Source organism: Lactuca saligna, chromosome 5, assembly GCF_052625555.1.
Source record: "Lactuca saligna cultivar CGN05327 chromosome 5, ASM5262555v1, whole genome shotgun sequence".
Classification (NCBI taxonomy): Eukaryota; Viridiplantae; Streptophyta; class Magnoliopsida; order Asterales; family Asteraceae; genus Lactuca; species Lactuca saligna.
The window spans coordinates 49,307,650-49,331,992 of NC_136421.1; the positions used below are offsets into that span (position 1 = coordinate 49,307,650).

A 24,343-nucleotide genomic window follows, 5' to 3' on the forward strand; every position below is an offset into this window, starting at 1 on the left:
GTTCGCTAAATCTCGATATGTAGGCATCGATATTCGCATTCTGCACAGTGAGGTTCCATAGCTCTTGCTCCATCTTCTGTATTTCGCCTCGTGGGCAGTACTCAGCCATTAACATTTCTTTCATCTCTGCCCACAGCATAGAGTTGGCTACAGGGAGGGTCATGGATTCTACATGTCCATTCCACCAGGTGAGCGCTTGATCCACAAAAGTGCAGGCCACGAACTTCACTTTCATCTGCTCAGGGCAATCGCATATCTCGAATACCGATTCCACCTTCTCGATCCATCGCTTCAGAGTGATCACCCCTCCAGTGCCGTTAAAAGTTCGTGGTTTGGCGTTTGTGAAGTCCTTGTAGGTACATGTCTTAGTGGGTCCTTGATTAATTCCGTTGTTCGAACTTCCGGCTCCTTGCCCATTGACTCCTCCATTGTTCCCTTGATGAATTTGCGCAATCGCTGCAGTGACTACTGCAAATACAGCTTCCTGGAACACGGCTGAGTCAACTTCAGGTGGGGTTGGTCCTGGGTTTCCGCGAGTAGGTCGGAGAGGCATCTTTCTGTCACAAAACGGAAAGATGTTGAGGGTATGTGGTTTCTGTGAGGTCGTGATCCTACTGACTAGGTGCATGGTACGAACTTAAACACTACTACCATTGACCATTCAATCATAATTTCTCAACACATAGCAATTTCTAATATCGTAACAAAACACGTAAAAATTTATTAATATTATCCGCATTTGATACATGAAAATTTTGCTCGTAAGAGCATACATGAGTGATACTAGTTCGACAGCATAACGGCTCTATGAGTAGTGTAGTCACTTAAACATAGAGTCGGGGTACATAGCATAGTTCCTAACGACCTACTAAGATAAGTCTATCCCTAACCGCGATGAGTGCGTCTGGAGGTGGTGCCGAGGATGTGGATGCTCCCTGAAGGCGAGCCACCAAGCGTTCTGCGTCCTGAAGTTGAGACTCCCACCGAACCTGCCTCATGTGAAACTCTCGAAGGACGTCACGCATCTCCTGCTCCGCACGCTCGATCCTAGTCCTCAACTGGCGCACCTGATCAGCAGTGTCCTGGGCAAGGTCGCCCGTGTTCTGTAACCGTTTCACCATGACTGGAAGGGCTCGATCAGCCGGTCCTCCGTCTCTCAGGTCAAAGAACTCGCGTGACATGCCGTACGGGGGTCACTGTCCCTGCTGTCTGCTCCATCTCCAAAGATCAATACCCAGGGAGGTGTAGGACCAGTGGGACCTACACGATAGGCAGGCACCCTGATCGGGTAAGGGGGGTTGATGACTTCGGACTCCGCGTCCGAATCACTCCCTTCACTATCATCAGTATCCTCCTCGAGGCTTCCTTCATCTTCCACTGATTCGGCAGGCTCGCCCTCGACTTCGGCCTCCGGTTCCCCGTCAGATTCCTCTTCGGGGTCTTCCTCAGGCTCTTCCTTGGGCTACTCCTCTAGCCATCCGTTGTTCCCCTGGTTAGGGAAGTAAGGATCTCCGGGGTGATGAAAACCAGCCATGCGGTCTGCGAGAGTGTGTAATTATGCTAACGTTATTCCTAGGATGCTACAATTATCGCATAGACCAAGTAGGCGTTCTCTTTTTGGTGGTAGAAGGGTATAGTTTTAGGTTCCCTAGCTATCCCGATCTCATCAGGACGTGTGTTAGTTATACTTTGGAGAGAGTGTAGTTGATCAGGCTACATCCACTCCTTGGTACCACTAAGAACAGTCCTGAATTTAACCGGGATACTAGTATTATTTTCGTTTGGTTCGGCGTTATGTTCCTATTCCTAACGCAAGCAAGGGTGTTTTATTTACTTGTTTTGTTCAGAGTTATGTTAGTCCCTCTTTTTGGTTTATAGTTGCATATCAATGTGTGGCTAGATATGCTAGTTCACTATAACCAAAGCTCTGATACCAACCTGTCACACCCCCGAACCAGACGGCGGAAACGTCTGGGGGCTGTCGTGACTCAATTGAATACCATCACAATGAATATATATGAAACATAACATCAATCATTACCAAGCATTTGAACATTACAACCGATAGAATTAACATCCATTACATTGTTACCAAAATATTACATGCCCAAAAATAAAATTGTTTGTTGTAAATTAAACACTCGCAAAACATCATAGAGTAAAATTCCTTCTTCACTTTACCTGGTACCTGAGAATACAAGTATTTTGGAAAACATCAACATATGAAATGTTGGTGAGTTCATAAGTAATGTTTAAAACCCAATATTTGTATTGTTTTGAAAACCACCAGAAAATCCGATATTTTCTGAAAATAATATAGCGTAAAAAAAATATATGTGAAGATCCGTGAGTATGCTTGTTTGTTTTCTATAGATGTAAGCGTACGAGTTGTAAAATTCGGCATGTAGTTCGTAAGTGTATTAGTTGAAAACCCTAGGAAAACCCAACGTTTTCCTATCACTTTGCTTTAATTAGTTTATGTGTTGTTGTTTCGTTACGTTAGAGGTATTCGTTGAGCTCCGGAGGCATTGGGTATACAGTGGGTTGTGAATTGTTGTAACGTACGTTAATGAGAACGTCCAGTTGACAACCGTACAAGCGATCCCTTAGGCGTCGCTCGCACTTATTCACATAACCCAACCCTCCCGGACTTGTGTAGCCCCACGACCGAAGGGAAAAAAAAGAGAAGGTGCGAAACCCTCGGTATTTCCCTACGTCGTTCAAGACCATAGCGAATGCGAAGGGCCCGAAGCCCAACTCGCAATCGTGAGTTCCCGACTTTACTAGCAGTACCGAAGGACCCTTGGAGACCAGCAGCACGTTTGCCATTGAAAGTCCTTTTACACGAGGTTAAGTCGTATTAGACTCAACTACATGTAAGTAAGTATCCTTTGGGCCTAAAGATCACGTCATCGGGCTAGCTAGGCCCAACAAGCATGATTTGAAACTTTTGGGCCTAAGGAAGGTACGTCGACGTATTGAGTAGTTCCACGAGAGTATAGAGTTCTGAGAGTTCCATGTGTGTATTGAGCGTCGTAGTGTTAGTGGTTTCGGGTTTGTTATTGATTCGAGACCGAATCAATTCGTTTGATAACGATTGTTGGTGATATTGTGTATTGTAATTCATCGAGAGTCGTAGTGTCAGTCTTTGTTCACAACGATTGTATTGAATTATCATTGAAAAATTTCTGTTTACAACCCCTCTTTATTTTGTAAATTTACTTTTTCACCCCTTTAAGTAAATTAATTTCCGGTTTAGTCGTTAAACCATTTTTCTTGGCATTTTAACATCAAAACTTAATGAAATTGATATTTTTCAGCACCTTTTTAGTTGAAAACAGTTTTAGACCCTGAAAATACAATTTTCTCGGTTGTAGCCCTTCATTTCGCAATTTTTACACTTTTGGCCCAAATTGGAAAATTTTTGCAACTTTGGTCCCTTTTAACTATGGAAAGCATTTTTGACCTTTGAAAAGTACTTAGAACACTAATAACCCACTGTTTTACAGAAAAACAAGGTTCAGCCCCTCAAATTTGGAAAATTTCGCATATTGGGCCCTATTGGGCCGAAAATGTTGTTTTTAGCCCATTAAGCTTGAAATTTATGTTTTTAATCCTCCAAAAGAGTATATTTTCAGAAAATACATTATGGAAACTGTTTTGACTCATCTCACCCATCAGATTTCGAAATATTTCATTTTGGGCCCTTCAACTTTGTATTTTTAACATTTTATATCTAAAAAAATGAGTTTTTAGCCCAAAGTATGTGTTGTTAAGCCACTTAGCTATTTTTCTTGGTATACTTTGTATGTAGTAGTATATTTTATGCTAGTATCATTTAATATAGAGTATATCTCGGTTTTTAGTGATTCATGACTAGATCCAACATCATAATCATACAAAACACACATATAAGCATAGAAATCATACAAGACATACACATAATGATAGATCTACACATTTGCTTGTATTCTCCCCCACAAAACTTATAAAAACCGAAAATAAAGGGGGTATGAAGCTCACCTTAGGGGGTAGTTTCGGTTCTTGAAGAAAAGATGGAAGAAAACTTGGTGATTTTCGGCCCTAGCACCCTTGATGAAGTTCTCGAGTTTATGGAGTTTTCTAGGACACAAGTTTATGATTTCATGAGAGTTAAGAAGAGATTTTTGGATATAAGAAGGAGTCCATAGTATGGTTCCAAGCATTAACTTACCTAGATAATAATTTTAGTGGAGAATTCTCCTTGTGAATCTCTTGATTCTCGAAATTTTTGAAGAGAGAGGGAGGAATGCTCTTCAAGACTTAGAGAGATTGGAATTGAATTTTTGTGATGTGTGTGTGTATCCTCGGCCGAGAGTGAGAGGGAGGAAGAAGAAGAGTGACTTTGAGGTGACATGTGCATGGAGAAATGGGATTGCATGGAGGTTTGGAGTGTAATGCATGGATATCCATGAGGTATTATTGATGTGGCATGATGAAGTCAACTCTTCATCTTTGTCTTGGGCTTTTGGGCCGAAATTTAAAAAAAGAAAGAAGGGTTTTGGGCTTTAATGCCCTTAAGCCCATTATTAGAGTTAAGTTGGATGATTGTAAGATACAAGTGTGATTTTTATGTCTTGTTGGGCTAGTTTAGGTTAATTATGATTCACAATATTTAATTTATTTCATGCTAGGCCCAAAATGACCCCAAAATGTTGAATCAAAATTGATGTGGGTCCAATTAGAGCCCATTTAAGGGTTCTAAGCCTATGATAGTCAAATTGGAAGCTTATTGGTCCATTTGGGTCCAATAAGGGAGTCCTAGTCCAAAATGGACCTAAACAAGAACTTCTAGGGTTTCCAATTGCTTGATGTAGTGAATTGGGGTTTAGTTTTTCCATTGAGTAAGCATCATACATGCTCTTGAGTTTTTGAATTCAACATTTACTTGAGTATAGTGATTACAAGACACAAAATTTCTAGTTGTGACAAAAAATTAGAAAATGACAAATGAAAAAAACATTTATTCAAAAATATCACAAAATGACAAGTATCAAAACTCATAAGAGATTGACATGTGGTAAAAAAAACTTTCATTTATTAAGGAATAGTTTTAAGAAACAATCCTTATTTTCAAGATTTTGTAACTTGGTAGGCTTTGGTCCTGTATAGCAAATAAATTATAAAAATTGTTTTTGTAGTTTACATAAAGGTCTTTGTGTATTTTTTTAATTATAGAAACGATCCAAATGTTTAAAAAATATACAAATTCGAATATAATATATTTTTTAAGCTAACGAACGAAAGTTGTTATATGTGACCTGAATAATACGTAGGAATATATATGAAATTAAGTACAAAAATGTAAAAAAAAATGACATCCAAACGTAGACAAACTCGAAAATAATATATTTTTTAAAATTAACAAACAAAAGTTATTATATATGACCCGTCTCATACGAAAGTTATTATATTTTACCTGTCTTATACGTAGGAAACGTACATAAAGTTAATAAAAAAAATATACGTCGAAACATAAAAAAACTCGAATTTAAACCGATAAGTTTATAAGAAGACCCTATAAATTTTCTTTTAAATTAACAAAAGAAAATTAAATTATATATAATATAGGGTTAAACACGTAAATTTAGAAACTTTATTGGGTGAAAGTAATATTTTTCAAAATACAAAATGATATTTTAAAAAATAAATGAATATTAAAACCACAAACTCATAAACATAAAATAAAATAAAAAACATTAACAATAGTAATAAACCTCAGTCTCTGCTACTTGAAGAGACCTAATACCTTCATACTAACGGATGAACAATAACATCGTCAGAAAAAATGATCTTTCACGCAAGTTTTAGAAACAATAGGAACCATGTCTGTTAAAAAATTAGCAATGACTGAGTTTGCGATCTCCGATAAACCACATATTCCATTTTTGAGTTTGTATATAAAGAATGTTTTAAATGTGTATGATTTCTTTTATAGAGTAAATTTATTTGAAAGTAATCAACTCCTTTTACAGACTAAATAATGTGTTAAAAGTATATGATCTTTTTTATAGAGTAAAATATTGTGAAACTAATGAAATCTTAAATAACGTGTTGAAAGTATACAAACTCTTTTTAGAATAGAGAATGCTCTATAGTACATACAAACTCTTTTTAGAATAAAGAATGCTTTGAAAGTATATGATAGTACATAGTAAAGTGTGTTAAAAAAAAAAAAACAAATTCTATAAAGTAATATACGTTTAAAAAGTAACGGATGAAGTATGATATGAAAATTATGAGCATAACTCTCCTTTTTATTGCGAGCAGTGTGTTATAAAAGTATAGAAAGAATTGTAAAAATAATTTATGAAATCTACTGAAAGTTTTTTTATCACATGTTTTCTTCTCATTTATTTGGATCCATGATATTTTCTAGAATTTGTAAAATTGTTATTTTCCACTTGTTATTTTATTGTAATTTTTTATTTTATTAAATTAAAATTTCACATCTAATGTGTAAGGTAATATATATAATGTATTTAATACATTAAAATCTTATTAATTTTAATAAATCAAAGTTTTCTTATTTTTTTTTATAAATTCAAACTTTTCAAATTATTTAAATTTTATATTTATTTTTTTTAATTAAACCCATGTAATAAATGGATCTCACACCTAATGTTTCTATTACGAAAAGCTTTATGTGTTTATTTTATAATGAACGAGTACCAAATTTATTGAAATGGTATAATAAGAGAATAATAAAGATAAAAAAGGGATAAAAATATCATTTTTTACATAGAATTAACAATGATTATCAATGTTGTTTGACGAAAGGACCAATAATCGTTTTTATGAGTATTAATGTGATTATCATTTTTTACAATGAATTAATGATGTTTATTATTTTTATAACAGTGTTTGATTTCGAAACAATAAAACCAACAATATAATTTTTAACAAAATTGTTTTAAACTTGAGATTTTTGAAACCAAAAAATCATTTATACAATTTTATTTTAACGCTATGTGCATTAAAATTTCTTAGATATGATAAAAAGAAAAATCACTTTGACTTACCACTACCAACCTTCTTGAACGTCATGTTCAAGATAAATATGCACTAAAATAGCAATCTGTATGCAATTTAAAAATCAATAAATAGAGGATATCATTTTTTTGGAAATAATTACGACTTTAGATTATTAGGAATATTAGATGAAATTTCTCATATATGCATCACAAATTTAAATTTGAGTTGATATATGTTGTTTTTAAAAACCGATGAGGATTTTATACAGACATAAATAACCAGTTATCTTATCTTATTTTATCTCCAACCCATAACTCTAACAACCGACCCATACAAACAACCCCAAACTCATTGACATACCTTAAACCCAAGTGATATATTTTATTCAAAACCTCAAAAATGTTACCTCAAATAACCTACAACCCTAAAAACATATATCTACCTTATTAATTAGGCATTAACAAGAAATAACTAATATATTTGTCCATAGAAGCATGTAATGCACCACAATTTGTCTAACTTTGAATCACTTGGCGGAGGTTTAGTTACATAGATGATTTCTTAATAACTAAAAGTATTAAAAGATGAAAAATACTACCAATTTTAGTTGACTTTTTGTTTTTCAACAAATGATAGTGACTTATTAGCAAAAATTGATGATATAACAAACATCTTATATGGGTCTTTAAAATAGGTTGGTAAGCACGTTATAGAATCGGGATGAACAAGGACCAAGAAGTGGAAAAAAAAAATCGTAAGGTGTTGATTCACGTTAATGTTTAAAACAATTCTCTACAATTAACGAGTTAAATATCTATTTATTGCATGATTTTAACGATAATGTCATAACCTGATAACTATATAACGATGCAACTACAAGAATAAATTATTCATAAACCAAAATAAAATTGAAAGTGGTAAATGAGTTTTATATAATTCATTAAAAGTAGTTTAATATAATTCATTAAAGGTATATCTGCAAAGAAAAATTTAGTTTTTAGCTTATAAACTATCATAAATAGCTTATAATAAAACTAACTTACGAGCCATTTTATAACTTGTGATTATTGTCTCATCAAAGAGTGGTGTGTCCTGAATAGAAAACAAAACAATATAATTCACTAACCAGGTTCAATCTGATTTAAAAAAAAAAAAAAAAAACGGTTCAACATATATAAAAACAAGTGGTGAGAGAACCAAGCCAAAACTGTTTACTTCTTATTTCTTAAATTTGGAGTAAATCTCGTATGATGCCTCAAAAAAAAAAAAAAAAAAAAAAAAAAAAAAAGATGTTTGAAGTGTGAAAGATGAAATATGTATTTATAAAAAAACCTTCCACTATTTTTTATTGGAGTTCATATCACCAAATATGATATGCATTCTATCGTCTATAATTATACCTCTTTTTTCCTTCACTTTTTGTCCAACATTATATTCATTAGGCCCTTCATATTTTTTAAATAGGTACTCGAATTATCCTTGTGGTTTGGGGTAGCTTACGCGTTTGGTCTCTATTTTTTTTTTTTAACTCAGACAATCCTAATGTATATTTTTGTTGTGTGATTGGTCCCTAATAAGTATGAAAAGACTAATATGTCATTATTGATTTCTTTTACCTTTTTTTTAAATTATTAATGATTTGAAAATCTATTAATTAAATAGCCTATAAAAAGTATATTTTAAATAACTATGTGGTCCCATTTGAAAAACCTAGACTACCGCATCCATTCCCTCATCTCCTCCGTCCCCCTTTTGTCTTTGGTCATTGGAAAAACACCTCTAGCCACCATCACCACTAACCATGGTTGCAAGCTTCTTAACTGAAGGAGTTCACCACAAATCAAAAAATAAAAATTCAATTCATGGCTTCTGAACTGAAGGATTTGGAGAGAATGTGAGAGGGAAATAGACGTTCGATGCTGGATCAAAGACACTGGAAAACACCTCTCACCTACAGTCATCGAAAATCTATGCCTAACCTTCCACTTCTCGTTTTTTCTCCCTCGCAACCAAACTCACTCCGTTCTTGCAACCAAACTCATTCTGTTCTTTCATCATATTTGAGACACTCAATGATAACCACCACCGATTTTCTTTTTCACTCTCAAATTGAGCATTATCTCCTGTAATTAATGCAAGATTATGCTATTTCAATGAACATAGACTTGTTTCAAACTATATTTTCAATAGATAACTTACTAAACCTATACAGTTAGCCCTACAAGTTGAATCAAACTAAAAAACAACAATCATTAGATTTCAAACCCGAAAATAGTAAAACAGTTCCAAAATACAAAAAAATGATTTCCAGGTTTTCCAACATGTGGTGCATTTTTGAGGTCCGAATTCAATTTCGATTTCAATAAAAACAACAATCAAAGGTGTGGGGTCAACTTTAGTTCCGATTTCAATAGGCATTTTCGAACCAGAGCTCTTCCTTTCTCGAAATAGTGATTTAAAATCATCAAATCCTTGATGCGATTACAGAGGCTTCAAACATGAAAATAGATGAAGTGATTGCAAAGAAAAAAGGAGATAGTCCAGAAGATGTACCATTAGGTCCGTCTTCCATCTTTTACTCTTGGGCTGGTTCTTCCCAGCCTAATAGATTGACCTAAAGAATAAAAACAAAAGTGTAAGCAAGTCGGCCGAGAAGAGATCCCGGACGACGCTCCGATGGTTAAGCTAGCGAAAGGCTATGTTATCGATCGATTATACAAGAGAGTTAAGAGAGACTTCTGTGTACTTACCTTCTTGATGAGTCCGGCTATCTATTTATAGCAGAACAAGAAGAGGTAGTGAGTTCTTCCCATATCGATCTTGACATGCCATCTTATCGCATTTATGACATTATGCTTGAAGGTATGACTATCGGTATTGTGTATGTTGTTACACAATTATCATGTGGCTGTGCTAGGATCCACCTAATCACGTATCTTTGTACATGCTATATTCGCATGGTTTTGAGGTACTATTGCTAATGTTTTGACGTCAATTTGTACTTTCTCGTCGTTCTTTCCTTTACTTTCGAGTTGTCGTGCCAATTCGGTATGTAGGTGAGCAACTTCAAGACGTGCGGGACGGGTAACTTCGAGCGACCCTGCAACATGTTGGTTCGGTATATTTGGGAAGGATATAGGTATTTCCGGGCTATATCCTATTAACGCCGCTGGATACATCGATTTAAATGAGTTCAACCATGATGATGGAGATGGTACTGTTGAAGATGTCGATTTCCAACTTTTACACGTTGAAATTTCATAGGAACTAAAGATGACAGTGAACCAGTGAAGCCTTAACCCTAATGACAATTTTGAAGCTGAAAAAGTCAAAGCCTTGAAGTTGATAGCCATGAGGGTGAGACATGGGTTGTAGGGCCCATCATATTTATTAATATTTTTCTGAAAAATAAATAACACATAATTAATAAGCAAATAAACAGATAAACAAACAAACAAATAAATAAGGGCAATATAGTCTTTTTAATTATAGTAGAGACCAAGCACGCAATGAAACCAAACTATAGGGACAATCCGAGTTAAAAAAAATAATTAGGGATCAAACGTGCAAATTATCCCAAACCATAGGGACGATTCATATAATTTTCTATAATATTTTTGGTACTTTATTTATAGTAGACAAAACTACACAAATGGTCCTTGTGGTTAGCCGAAAATTGCCACTTTGGTCCAAAAAGTTTTGGACTAGCACCAGAAGTCCAAAGTTTTCATTTTGTTGCGAATTTGGTCCAATTTGTTTTGAACTTTTTTATATTGATGATTTTGCCCTTGATATTCTATTTTTTAATTTTTTCTAATTATTTTAATGTTTTCTGAATAAAATAAAAATAAAAAATAAATAAACAAATCTCTCTCTCTCTCTCTCTCTCTCTCTCTCTCTTTCTCTCTCTCTCTCTCTCTCTTTCTCTCTCTCTCTCTCTCTCTCTCTCCACAAATCCATCTTCCTCATTTAAACTTTCTGAAAATGAAAATACAATCATCAGTGACTTAGGCTTCCGGTGATTGAGTGTTCCAGTGACTGAGGGGTTCGGAGGCCACCAACATGTATTACCTACCGTATGGAGCACCACCATCTCTTCTTTCACCTCAACCCACTCTAAAGCTCCAGACCTGCGACATCTCTTCGATACCGCAAACGACTCCGACTCCGACGACACCATCAACTTTGATTTCGGCGGAGCACCACCATTCTATTGTCATTATCGTCTGGTGTAACACATTCTCATCGAATCTGGAAAGACGATGGAGGCGTATTCAAACTCACCCCCATTGAACACATAGTGATGTCACCCATTTCTCCGCCTTATTTTCTCTTCATCTCTAACCTTCTTCGACGACGATTCAAGCTACGAGATTGATAAACGCTAGCGACATTACTCCAATCGTCCGTTTAGGGTCTCTACTTCGCTATATCGTTCGTCTCGGTTCAGATTTGACGGCGCTAGGGTTAGGGTTCCCAAACAGCGGTGGAAGCTATCAAATATGAGGGTTTTCCCGTTGAAGGTTGGTGGAGGCTTTCAGATTTGAGGAACGATGAAGCGCCGGAGATGTAGAGAAACGAAGGCGGCGGAGACCTAATATTTGATGAGGAGGATGGCGTCAAGCCTCCCTTCTTCAAGTTGCAGATAAGATTTGTCGTGGTTTTAAGTTACCAGGTGGTGGAAAAATAGGTGACATCGATGGTGGTAGTCCGGCTAAATGGGTGGTGGGAAAATGGGTTAGAACCCTTTTGTCGGAGTCGCCACAGAAATGGTAGCAGTGGCGGTGGTTTCCAATTATACTTTTCAGATATGAGGTTTTCAAGGAGATGGTGGTGATGTTGACTTACAGTGGTCATATTGGCTAGATGTTTTGACCTGCCGTGGTGGTGGTGACGTTCATCATTTTCGGTGGTGACATTTATCTTTTCCGACGGTAGTGTTCAGACTTTCCGGTGTTCTTGTTAGCTGAAGAGAGAGAGAGAGAGAGAGAGAGAGAGAGAGAGAAATAATATTTAAATAAATTAAAATCTAAAAAATATAAAAGTAAGGGCAATATTGTCATTATGAAAAAGTTTAAAGGAAATTGAACCAAACCCGCAACAAAATAAAAACTTTGGACCTCTGATGTTAGTCCAAAACTTTTTGAACAAAAGTGACAATTTTCAGCTAACCACAGGGACCATTTGTGCAGTTTAGTCTTTATAATAAGATTTAAACTTTTCAATGGATCAAAAGAGCCACCTTGGCATGTAACAAACTCACTTCTGTCACCAAAAACTAATTGCCATAAGCTAAGTTATGCCTTAGGGTGTGGTTGTTTCAAAAACAATTGATGGCTTATATGTCAATATGGCGGGGATGTGGACACATCACATCCGCATCACCACTTCCACAATTACCAATTGTGGTGCAAACCATATATAACCACATCTAATACTCATATTTTTTCTTTTTCTCTCCTTATCACTCTCTCTCCATATATATATATATATATATATATATATATATATATATATATATATATATATATATATATATATATATATATATATATGTGAGTATTTTATAATGGTGTTATTTAAATGTTGCAATAATATTAATATATCATAGTGAGGTGATAATGCTTTTGGTGTGGTTTTGTAATCAAACAATTTTTTTTTGAAAAATAAAAAACTTATAGTAAGAGATTTTTTTAATTTCAAAGTTTTTTTAGTAAATTTTTTAATTAACAAGCTCTAACCAAGATATTTTTTATTTCTAATATGGGACCCAAATATTATATGTTAAGTTTGAATTTATTGTTGGGTTTATTATATATATATATATATATATATATATATATATATATATATATATATATATATATATATATATATATATATATATATATATATATATATATATATATATATATTGTATATTAAGTTTGAATCTAATGTTGAATATTGTTTGAATTTATTGCTGTAATAAAACTCAAGTTGCATTAGTTTGTGTTGCATAGTGCTACTTTTGGACAAAAAACCCGCCGTATGACCATATCCACCAATGGTAGTGAGGTCTACAAACCTTAGATATAATTATATCCTAACAAGAAGTGGTTTTCTACTTTGGTGCACTAACATGTCCACCAGTTTTTAGAAGTTGTTCGCAAACAGTAGGTCGACATATATCTACACAAATCAACGGATAGATGTAGATAATTTTTTGAAATAATACAACAACTTATATCCAATGTCCAATATTAGTTAGAAACTTCTTCTTTTAATTTTAGTCATTAAACTTTTTATACGATATACACCTAAGGTTCCTAAACAAAAACGACCATGTTTAGAGATAGTTTTGGTACAAGTTTTTTTTTGTATGCCTTTAAAGATAAAAAATTCCGGTATAACCAATGGATTGTTCTGCATTTTTTATGTAAAAAAAAATTGGATATAAATAAAATTTGATGTACTATTATCACGATGAGTTTTTGGCACTGTCGCACAATAATGTTTGACGAATTTATACATTTAGTTACTCACGTATTTTTTGTGTTCAATTGGTCCTTAACGTTAGGAAAGACCGACTAATTAATGGTTTGAAGGAACTTTTATCCGGTTAATGAGTGACATGCTGACGTGACTTCATATATATCAATTTTTTTTGACACTGTAGCAGAACAAAGTTTGACGAATTTACATATTTAATCACTTAAGTAATTGACTGTTCATGTATCAGGTCATATAATGGTATAATTTATAAGTAAAATTCAACTTTAATGGTCTATTAGACACAAAAAATACTTGAGTGACTTAATGTATAAATTTATCAAACTTTGTTGTGCTACAGTGCTAAAAGCCCTATTATGATTATTGTCGAGTTTAGTTATTAGTTGGTAATTTGTTTATGTTGCAATTACAATTACATTGGTGATGTTTGATTAATATTATTGGTTTGATGTTTTTATATAAAAAATTTGAGGTTGTTGTTATGAATTTCATATTTTACATTCTACTTGGACACATCTTTTTGGTCTCATGCTTTCTCATTTAGTCTTTGGTGTAATTTACAACACGTTTTTAAAAGAGAATAATTATATTATAAAAATAAAAAAATCAAACCAAAACATCCCAAATATCCATAATTATCTGATTTTAAGCATGATACTTTTAACCTTATTTGAATGGGCACCATTTCACATTTACCATGTTTTACATATTCTAAAACCAAAATATTTTGACATTTTCTTTCATATTTTATTTTTATAATTTGTAACTTGTAAATTGTAATTCAATCGACTTCTTTCGTGACAGACTCATTCAGCAGCCATGAAATTCGAACACACCCACCGTTATCTCTCTCTTTCAATCACCAAGCAATCAGCATAAGTTTCACAGTTTTAGGTTTCATATGATCATATTCATCTATGGTATATGATAGTTAGGTATTTCATTTTCACTTCTCATGAACAAGATTCACTAGTGTGTATAGAATACAGATGGCTGGACCGACTCGAAACGACGGTGAATCGTCGGAGGCGGTGGGGATTCCGACCGGTTTGAATCGAATTAAGACTCGTATTACGTCTTCTTCCAACGATAACAATCAGCTCAGCTCTAGTAATTTCCATAGAAAGTCTATAGCTAGTCGTTTCAAGCAGAATCATCAGAGGTCTTTTTCCAAAGGATTTGTGAAGCTTCATTCTTCTAAAGAAGGTGCTCATATTGTTTTTCCTTTAACACACACACAGATGAAAATATTTGACTCTGTTACTGTTGTTGTTGTCGTTGTTGCGGTTTGCCTATTTTAATTCGTTTCCTGATTAGTGAAAATTATGGTTGATTTTTTGTTACTCGATTGCTTGATATATTCAATTCGTTGTCGAACTAATCGAGATACTGTATTTACATGTAAATATGTAGAAGAATTTAGCACTAGAATGGATCATTTCTATTTTATAACAATCAGCGACTTGGCTAGCTTAAATTTTGCGGTTAATTGTAAGGGTTGACAAATTCAAATTATCAACATATGTTTTTCACTTACTCCTAAAAATGCTTGACATATTCAATTCGTTGTTGAATTATATTTTGAAATCTGAAAAGAGCATCTTCTATGTACCAGGATTCCGCAAAGGGAAAAAAATTGCTCGATGGTTGACATCTCATCTTTCCAAGGATTCTGATAGAGCTCTTAGAGATAAGCCTCCTGAAACTGAGGTGAGACTTCATGTAAGCATGATCAGATGAGTGTTTACTCATTTTAGATGATACATACTGTAGTTTTCAACTGGAAAATTTCAGTTATTGAATAATTCAATCTAAAATGTGGCAGAAAAGACAACATGAGGTCAAGGCATTCGATAAGGAAGCTGTTTCAAGTAAACAACAGAAGGTAAGAAGATCCACATTTGGAAAGCAAACTGAAGCAGGAAACATAGATAAAATGCCAGAAGTGATGAAAAGCTTTTCACATGAACTCGGGCCTAAAGGTGGCATTAGACCTTTATACACACGATCTCATAGCTTTAGTGATTTGAAGGTATACCTTTATTACCTTTGATGCGATTAAGTATTCACCTTTGTTCTTGTTTTCTGACTAGTCAACATTCAGGAACTTTTGGGATCATTGAGGTCAAACTTCAATGCTGCAAAAGATTTGGTAAACACAGAGCTAGCATGCTTCAAAGGGGAGGTGATTGAGGTATCACAAAAGTCAGAAACATTATCTTTAGAAGATCAAAGATCAATTCAACACCTTCTCATTCTTTCTAAAGAATGTATAGAGATGTCATGCCAAGACTTTCGCACCAAATGTGAAGCCATTGTTCAAGATTTAACAAAAAAGAGGCAAGATTGCCAAACAGGCCCATTGAAATGGCTTTTTACTCGGATGCTTTTTATACTAACACGCTGCACAAGGTTGTTGCATTTTGAGAAACACAGTGAGCATATTGATGAGGTGTCCCTTCTTAAAATGAAAGAATGTTTAGAAAAGATTCCTTCATATGAAATGAGCCGGATTTTAAAGTTAGGAATCGTTGATTCCCATTCCACTGATGGTTTAAATAATAAGTTATTGGATAATGAAAAAAAATTACATACACAAAAGGAGGATTCAACAGAGAGATGGCCACAATCTGAAGATTCGGGCGATTTAGTAATTTGTCGGATATGTGAAGAATATGTTCCAGCTTCACATTTGGAGTCTCATTCTTATATATGTGCATATGCAGAAAAATGTGATATAAAAGGTTCAGATGTAAATGAAAGCCTTTTAAGACTCTCAGAGATACTTGATCAAATCATCATATCCTGCACTCCTGCAGATGATAGCCCTCAAAATTCACAATTTCAAAATTTAGATGGATGCTCTCCTAAAATGAGTGAGTGGAGAAATAAAGGCGTTGAAGGTATGTTTGAGGATCTTCATGAAATGGACACTGCATGCATAGAAGATTCAACCCCTTGTAACTTTGTAAATCTCAAAGGGTTTCCTGGTGTGAAAAGTCTAAATGGCCCTCCCTCCTCAACAGGAAGCATGACATCAGCATCTTCCACACCAAAAGCTGCAAACTTTGACTTCTTCTGGTTAGAACTCAACCATCCTTCCGAGTTAGAGGATGTGCAACAGGTATGTTCTTTAATCTTTTACCTTTTCTTGCATTTGGTTTCTATAAGGGTATATAAGTAATTTTCCTTGTTTCTTTAGATGACAGATCTTAGAGACATTGCTCATTCTGCAGCAGAGACAGATCTAATGGAAGAAAGTTCACATGAGGCCTTGCTTACTTGTATGGAAGATTTACAAGATGTTTTACAACATAGCAAGTTAAAAGCACTTGTTATTGATACATTTGGTCATCGAATAGAAAAACTCATTAGGTGAAAAGCATACACGCATCTCTACTTTTAACAACCATGTTTTTATTTTTCACATTTCCTTATATGTATACAGAGAGAAATACATATTTGCATGTGACTTAGAGACTTCAAATAGAAGAATGAGTGATGTTGTGGACACTGCATCTCCAAGTAGTTCAGTTTCAACTCCTTCACATTCTCTACATAAAGAGAGAACAAGCATTGAGGATTTCGAGATTATTAAACCAATAAGTAGAGGAGCTTATGGGAAAGTATTTCTTGCACGTAAAAGAACAACTGGTGATTTATTTGCTATAAAGGTATAAGTAGAGTAAAATCTTTTCCTTTTTTAACACCATTGTTAATGATCACTCATTTGTACAGATCCTCAAGAAAATGGACATGCTAAGAAAAAATGACATTGAAAGGATAGTTGCTGAACGTAATATATTAATCACAGTTCGAAACCCATTTGTGGTAATGAATCATGAATTATGAACTTTGAAATTGTATATGAGAATATGTGAATAAACTGAATATTGGTTTTTATTTGTAGGTTAGGTTTTTCTATTCATTTACAAGCAGAGATAATCTTTATTTAGTGATGGAGTATCTAAATGGAGGTGATCTATTCTCTTTGCTAAGGAATGTTGGTTGCCTTGAAGAAGATATAGCACGCATTTACATTGCAGAATTGGTTTGTCAAAAACTTTATTTATTTATTTATTTATTTATTTTTTTGACTCTTTAAAAGATTTATTTTCATATCACAGGTTCTTGCTCTTGAATACCTTCATTCACTAGGCATTGTTCATCGAGATCTTAAACCTGACAATATATTAATCGCACACGATGGTCATATCAAGGTGTTAATGTGTTAATACTTTTTAGAGTAAATTACACAAATGGTCCTTATGGTTTGGGGTAATTTGCACGTTTGGTCCCTAACTCATTTTTTTAACTCGGAAGATCACGCTTGGTCTCTATCTTACATAAAATGACTATTTTGCTCTGGATTTTTTAAATTTATTTAAATAAAGTTATAAACACAGTAACACACCCCCATTCCATCTTACATTACTTTACCTTACCTATCACATCTTATTTAAAAAATCAAGGGCAAAATAGTCATTTTAGGTAACACAGGGACCAAGAGCGCAACAAAAACAAACTGTAAGGACCTTCCGAGTTAAAAAATTAAGTTAGGGACCAAACGTGCAAATGACCCCAAACATTAGGGGCCATTCGTGTAATTTACAAACTGTAAGGACCTTCCGAGTTAAAAAAATAAGTTAGGGATCAAACGTGCAAATGACCCCAAACATTAGGGACCATTACAAACTGTAAGGACCTTCCGAGTTAAAAAAATAAGTTAGGGATCAAACGTGCAAATGACCCCAAACATTAGGGACCATTCGTGTAATTTACAAACTGTAAGAACCTTCTGAGTTAAAAAAATAAGTTAGGGATCAAACGTGCAAATGACCCCAAACATTAGGGACCATTACAAACTGTAAGGACCTTCCGAGTTAAAAAAAATAAGTTAGGGACCAAACGTGCAAATGACCTTAAACATTAGGGACCATTTGTGTATTTTACTCTACTTTTTATTAAATATAATCATATCAAATCAAATGCATGAATATAAAAACGTACTTTAGTCTTGTTTATGCAATTACTATATAATTGTGGTTCTAATTATGTTATATATATATTTAATCAGCTTACAGATTTTGGGCTGTCTAAAATTGGTCTAATAAACAGTACGGATGATTTGACGAGACCAGAGTCAAAGGGTGTTATTGTTTCAGATGGTCAAAGCGTTGACCATGAATGGAGTAGTGTTGATAGAAGGGGGCGATCAGCTGCTGTTGGTACACCTGATTATTTGGCCCCTGAAATACTTCTTGGAACTGAACATGGTTATGCTGCTGACTGGTGGTCTGTTGGTGTTATTTTATTCGAATTATTAACAGGAACCCCACCTTTTAATTCAGATCATCCAGAGGTAAATTTAATTTTTTTTTTTTAATTCAATCGTAACTTTTATTCCTAACATATATTTTATTGAAATTTCTCAGAGAATATTCAACAACATTCTTAATGCAAAAATCCCATGGCCTTCTGTTCCAGATCAGATGTCGTATGAAGCCCAAGACCTGATTAACAGGTTGGTTTCTTCAAGTCTTCACTATATATATATATATATATATATATATATATATATATATATATATATATATATATATATATATATATATATATATATATCCTATTGTTGGAATGCAAGGGTAAAATGGTCATTTTGTCTCGTTTGAATCCATGTTTTTTTAGGTTTCTTATTCATGACCCTAATCAGCGTCTAGGAGCACATGGATCATCTGAGGTTATTACTTTTTATTTTTTATTTTTATAATTTTATTACCAAATATATCGACTCTTATACTTGTTTTTCACTTACAGGTAAAATCACATCCGTTCTTTAATGGTGTAAACTGGGATACACTTGCCATGCAGAAGGTGGGTCATGTTATTTCCATTTTCCACATAATTTGCGTTAATAATAATTTATTTATTTTTTCTAAATTTAGATATTTATATATATATATATATATATATATAGGTTGCTTTTATACCACAACCAGATGGCATAGATGATACTAGTTACTTTATTTCAAGACATAGTTGTAGTTCAACTGGAACACCTGATGATCAAGACTGTAGTGATGCAGCTTCAGACACTACTGAATTCTGTTCAGACACTAGAGAAGTACACATTTATTTTCTCTTTATTTATTTATACTAAATATTTTTCATAGACATTTATCTTTATTTATTTTTTTCAGAAGATGGATGTATGTGGAGATCTTGCAGAGTTCGAAGCACCTCCCGATGATGATCTTTCATGGATAAATTTCTCTTTCAAGGTACGCATACCAAGGGTAACATTGTCATTTTCCATGTTTCTATACATGTAAAATGACAAAAAGGGACAGGGGTAAAAGGGTAAATTGGTATGTGTAGTGTAAATCGTATGATATTGGTTATGTATGCAGAACTTATCACAATTGGCATCAATTAATCATGAAGTGCTTCAACAAAACAGCAAGGATGTGTCAAGATGTTCATCTCCACAAAATGCTCCAACCTCGTAGATTCTTGTATGCTTTCCTTTAGTAGAAAGCATACGTAGTTTAAAGTTGTCATCACTACCATAAATGCCCCTTTGAGTGTAAGATTTCTCCTTCCTTTTTCCTCATCGAGTGAGGGCAATATTGGAAATTCAATGTAGCATTGTTATAGCTAGCGACAAAGTTAACTTCCAACACCATATGGAAAAAAGCAATATTTGAAGTTAATGATTGTTATGTGGAAATGTAGTGGAAAAACTTTAACTTTTTTTTAACAGTTTACAAGTATTCATGAAACATAATGGCACTACAACTTTTTATGAAAAAAAAAAAAATTAAAAATAAACTTGTGTTCGACATTGCATTTGTATGTACACAAACACAAAACTCATTTTCATCGGTCAAAGGCTTAAGCCTTAAGCAACTGTATTTGGATTTCATGGTACGTGACTCGATATATCACATATGCACGGAGATTGTTGCTACTAATAAATTAAATTAATTTGTATTGAAATACGTGGGGTCTAATGAAATGTGTGGAGTTTTGACTCGTGAAACTAAAGAATATATAAATTGCACTGATATTCACTCGATTTCATGCATAGCTTCTTCTTTTTTTTTTTTTTTTTTTTTTTTTTTTTTTTTTAGTTTCCATTAACTTCATCAAACAATGATTAACTAAGTTATTCCCATCTTATGAAATGCATTAAAAGACATATTCATTTAAATTTCTCATTTTTACGCAAACATGTCAATTTTATGAAATAAATTATAACATGACAAAACGTAAAAACACGACCTTTTCATTTTTGTTTTGAAATATGAAACAAATAAATATGGTTATAGAAAAAAAATCAAAAATTATATTATAGATAAGAATTTAATGTGTAATATTGAATATTAAAATGAAGTATTATCTAATATTAAAAGTAAATTACTAAAATTGTCCCTGTGGTTGGATCAAAATTGCACGTTAGGTCTTTTTTTTTTTGCACTTGGATCGTCCCTATGGTTTGATTTTGTTGCGTTTTTCATCCCTGTGATTTGATTTTGTTGCATTTTTCGTCCCTTACATACATAAAGTTAGGGACCAAACATGCAATTTTTATCAAACCATAGGGACGAAAAACGCAACAAAATCAAATCACAGGGACGATCCGAGTGCAAAAAAAAGTTAGGGACCAAACGTGTAATTTTGACCAAACCACAATGACGATTTCAGTAATTTACTCTAATATTAACTAGATGAGGAACCCCGCTTTGTGAAGTATGAATTTGTTTACAGTATTAATATATTTGGGTAAATGGTAAAAAAAATACTCTTTTTACACAGAGATTCGATTTTGACACCGTGTTTTTTTTTGTGTCAATTTTGATATTGTGTTTTCCAATTTGTTACAATTCTGACCATTTAACCGGTTAACCAGGTTACATGCTGACGTGTCAGTTTTGATGACGTGGCATGCTGACATGATATGCTGATGTGTTAATATTGATTTTTTTTTCCACAAAAAACACTAAGTTTTCACTTTTTTTTCGATTTTGACACTAAGTTTAATTTTTTATTTCAATTTTGACATTATGTTTTTTTTTGTTCTAATCGAACATCATTTATCAAATTTTGTTCAATTTTGTCTATTTTCCATTTGATACCGTATAAATATATTTTTTTCTATTACATTTTAAATTGTATAAACATATTTTTTTCGTTTAAAACCCACATTTTTATTTAAATACAACGTGTTTTTTTTTTCTTACATTCAAAGCATTAGTTATATCATGAGAATCAAACTAACCATAAGTTTCTAATAAGATGTAAAAATTTGATGAATTGCAAACTTGATATCCGAGTTTTGATCGACTACACGTCTTCAAACCTTCAAACACATTTTAAAGTTGCATATTTAATATAAAATACAATTTTTATATAACTAATACATATTTATACATAAAAATATGGTTTGAGTGTAAAAAAATGTATTTATACAAAACTATGGTTTTTAAATGAAAAAAAAAAAACATATTTATACGATTTAAATATATTAAAAAACTATTTATACGGTTTCAAATAGAAAATTGTCAACATTGAACAAAATTGGAAAAAATGATGTTCGATTTGGAACAAAAAACAGTGTCAAAGTTGAAAAGGAAAATTAAACTTAGTGTCAAAATCGAAAAAAAAAATGAAAACTTAGTGTTTTTTGTGAGAAAAAAAATTCAATTTTGACACGTCAGCATATCATGTCAGCATGCCACATCATCAAAACTGACACATCATCATGCCACATCAGCATGCAACCCGGTTAACCGGTCAAGTGGCCAGAATTGTAACAAATTGGAAAACACAGTGTCAAAATTGACAAAAAAAAAAAACATGGTGTCAAAATCGAATTTCTGTGTAAAAAGAGTATTTTTTGTGCCATTTACCCAATATATTTTCGTCTATAACACGGCAAAGTCCAAAAGTAAAAGCATACAAATTCACCTCTAAGTAAATAGTTTCTTCCTTTTTTGGATATGCACTGCAATTACTGTGAACTTTGTCAAAGAAAGTCGAATTAAAGACAAATATACATGGTTCTGTCTTCAATTCACTGCTTCCACCACAATGTTGGTGCACACTGCAATTACTTTGCTAGTTATAGGTAAAAGAATCAAATGTGTTGCTATTTATTACCTTATTATGAATAAAAAGTCAAACTGCATGTAGTGGCAGACCTTGAACAATTAACTGGGGGGGGGGGAGTATTAGAAATTGAAATTAACGTTCTTAAAAAAAAAACAAATTGTTTTCAACAAATAAAAACCAAAAACACTTAGAAAAAGAATTACAACTCAGCCCGACAACTTTTAATGTCTTTAAATTCATCAATTACAGACTTCAAATCAATGTTTTCAGCGATTTCTCTTTCTATGTAAATCACCAAGTTGTTTGCGAGAAAATCATCCGACATCTTATTGCGAAGACGGTTCTTGAATATTTTCATTGTTGGAAATCCCTTCTCTGTTGTTGCGGTAGAAACTGGAAGTGTTAAGATTAACCAAACCACTCTATCAAGCAAATAATATGTCTTACGTTTCTGAGTTTCCACAAGACGCTTGCATAGGTTAGCAATAGTTGATACACCACTTAGTCTGCGATTCTTTGTGATATCAATATTAAAAATCTCCAATTGATATCGTAATTGAATCATCTCTTGCTCCGCAAAATCTTTAGGACAATACATCTCAACAAGAAGACAATTTTGATCAACATTAATCACTTTAGAAACTAAAGTAGAACTAAGTCTTAACAACTTCATCGCCCGATCATTGAATCTACTATTCAACTCATGTAACTGTTTGTCCAATGTGGCTATAAACAAATCCACTCGATAAAATGTTCAAAAGTAACATGATTATCTATTTTTCAAGGCCTGTATCGAGTAGAAGTATATGGAGCATTCATATCTGACATATTTATTTGATGTTTTTCACAAAAAAACTTTACTTGTGCAAATAAAGACTCCCATCCCTTGTTTCTGAAATCATTTAGACCCTCATTTGTTGCTGAAGCTAACTCCATGGCATTACGAATATCTTGAGATTTCTTTTGTAGAGCTTGAGAAAGTATTTCAGTTTTTCCCCTTACTTCCTTTATCAGGTGAAGAATAAACACAAACTCAAATGATTTCAGATAACAGTAAGCTGCATCAGCATCTCCGCGTTGAAAATAGGTAGCAGACACGTCATTAATTATTCCTTGGAGAACAACATGAGTACAAGCAAACATATTAAGAAGACTACAATGGAACGAAAATGAGAACCCTAACGTGTATCACCAGCTCTTCTTAAAGTCCCAACTTGATTCAATCATTTACCTGATTCGATTTCACCTACTTTCAATAATTTTTCAATCTCAGTTGCCTTTGCTTTTTGTAACTCATCATGACGCTTACTGGAAGCACAAACTACGTTAATTGTAAAAATTAAATTTGTGAAAAATTGGTGAACTGAAATAATTTCCCTTGAAGCAGCCACCAAGGCTAGTTGCAATCTGTGAGCAAAGCAGTGAACATAATATGCATAAGGACAATCCTCAAGAACAAGTACTTGTAATCCGTTCCATTCCTCTCTCATATTACTAGCACCATCATAACCTTGGCCACAGATTTTACTAACATCAAATTGATAGTGTAAAAGTTGTCTCCACATATTTGTTTTCAAGATTAATGATAATGTATCCCTAACATGAACCAAATCCAAGAACCTTTCCCGTATGATTCCTTCCGCATCAATAGATTTCAAAACTATCGCCATTTGCTCTTTTTGAGACTCATCCCGTGACTCATCAACCATGACAAAAAAGTATG

The 24,343-nt window shown here is 33.4% G+C and overlaps 2 protein-coding genes across 4 annotated transcripts; one reads left to right on the forward strand and one right to left on the reverse strand.

The window, feature by feature from the left end:
• Positions 1-14,278: 14,278 nt before the first annotated feature.
• On the forward strand, positions 14,279-20,261 carry LOC145048407 (Protein kinase superfamily protein). Of its 3 annotated transcripts, none has more exons than XM_078996881.1 (16): positions 14,279-14,712; positions 15,122-15,228; positions 15,332-15,538; positions 15,611-16,630; positions 16,709-16,881; positions 16,955-17,180; positions 17,245-17,337; positions 17,417-17,557; positions 17,634-17,726; positions 18,584-18,868; positions 18,942-19,030; positions 19,195-19,246; positions 19,324-19,380; positions 19,484-19,630; positions 19,707-19,787; positions 19,917-20,261. In XM_078996881.1, exons 1-16 carry the CDS (start codon positions 14,496-14,498, stop codon positions 20,013-20,015), a joined length of 3,087 nt encoding a protein of 1,028 aa, XP_078853007.1. In that variant the 5' UTR covers positions 14,279-14,495; the 3' UTR covers positions 20,016-20,261. The 3 variants fall into 3 exon arrangements, with proteins under 3 accessions (XP_078853007.1, XP_078853008.1, XP_078853009.1); XM_078996882.1 differs by having other exon boundaries at positions 19,710-19,787; XM_078996883.1 differs by having other exon boundaries at positions 15,122-15,216.
• Positions 20,262-22,819: 2,558 nt separating this feature from the next.
• On the reverse strand, positions 22,820-24,290 carry LOC145045276 (uncharacterized). Its single transcript, XM_078993613.1, has 3 exons — positions 23,852-24,290; positions 23,469-23,732; positions 22,820-23,346 (listed from the first exon to the last, which is right to left on the reverse strand). Exons 1-3 carry the CDS (start codon positions 24,288-24,290, stop codon positions 22,820-22,822), a joined length of 1,230 nt encoding a protein of 409 aa, XP_078849739.1.
• Between the last annotated feature and the right edge of the window lie 53 nt (positions 24,291-24,343).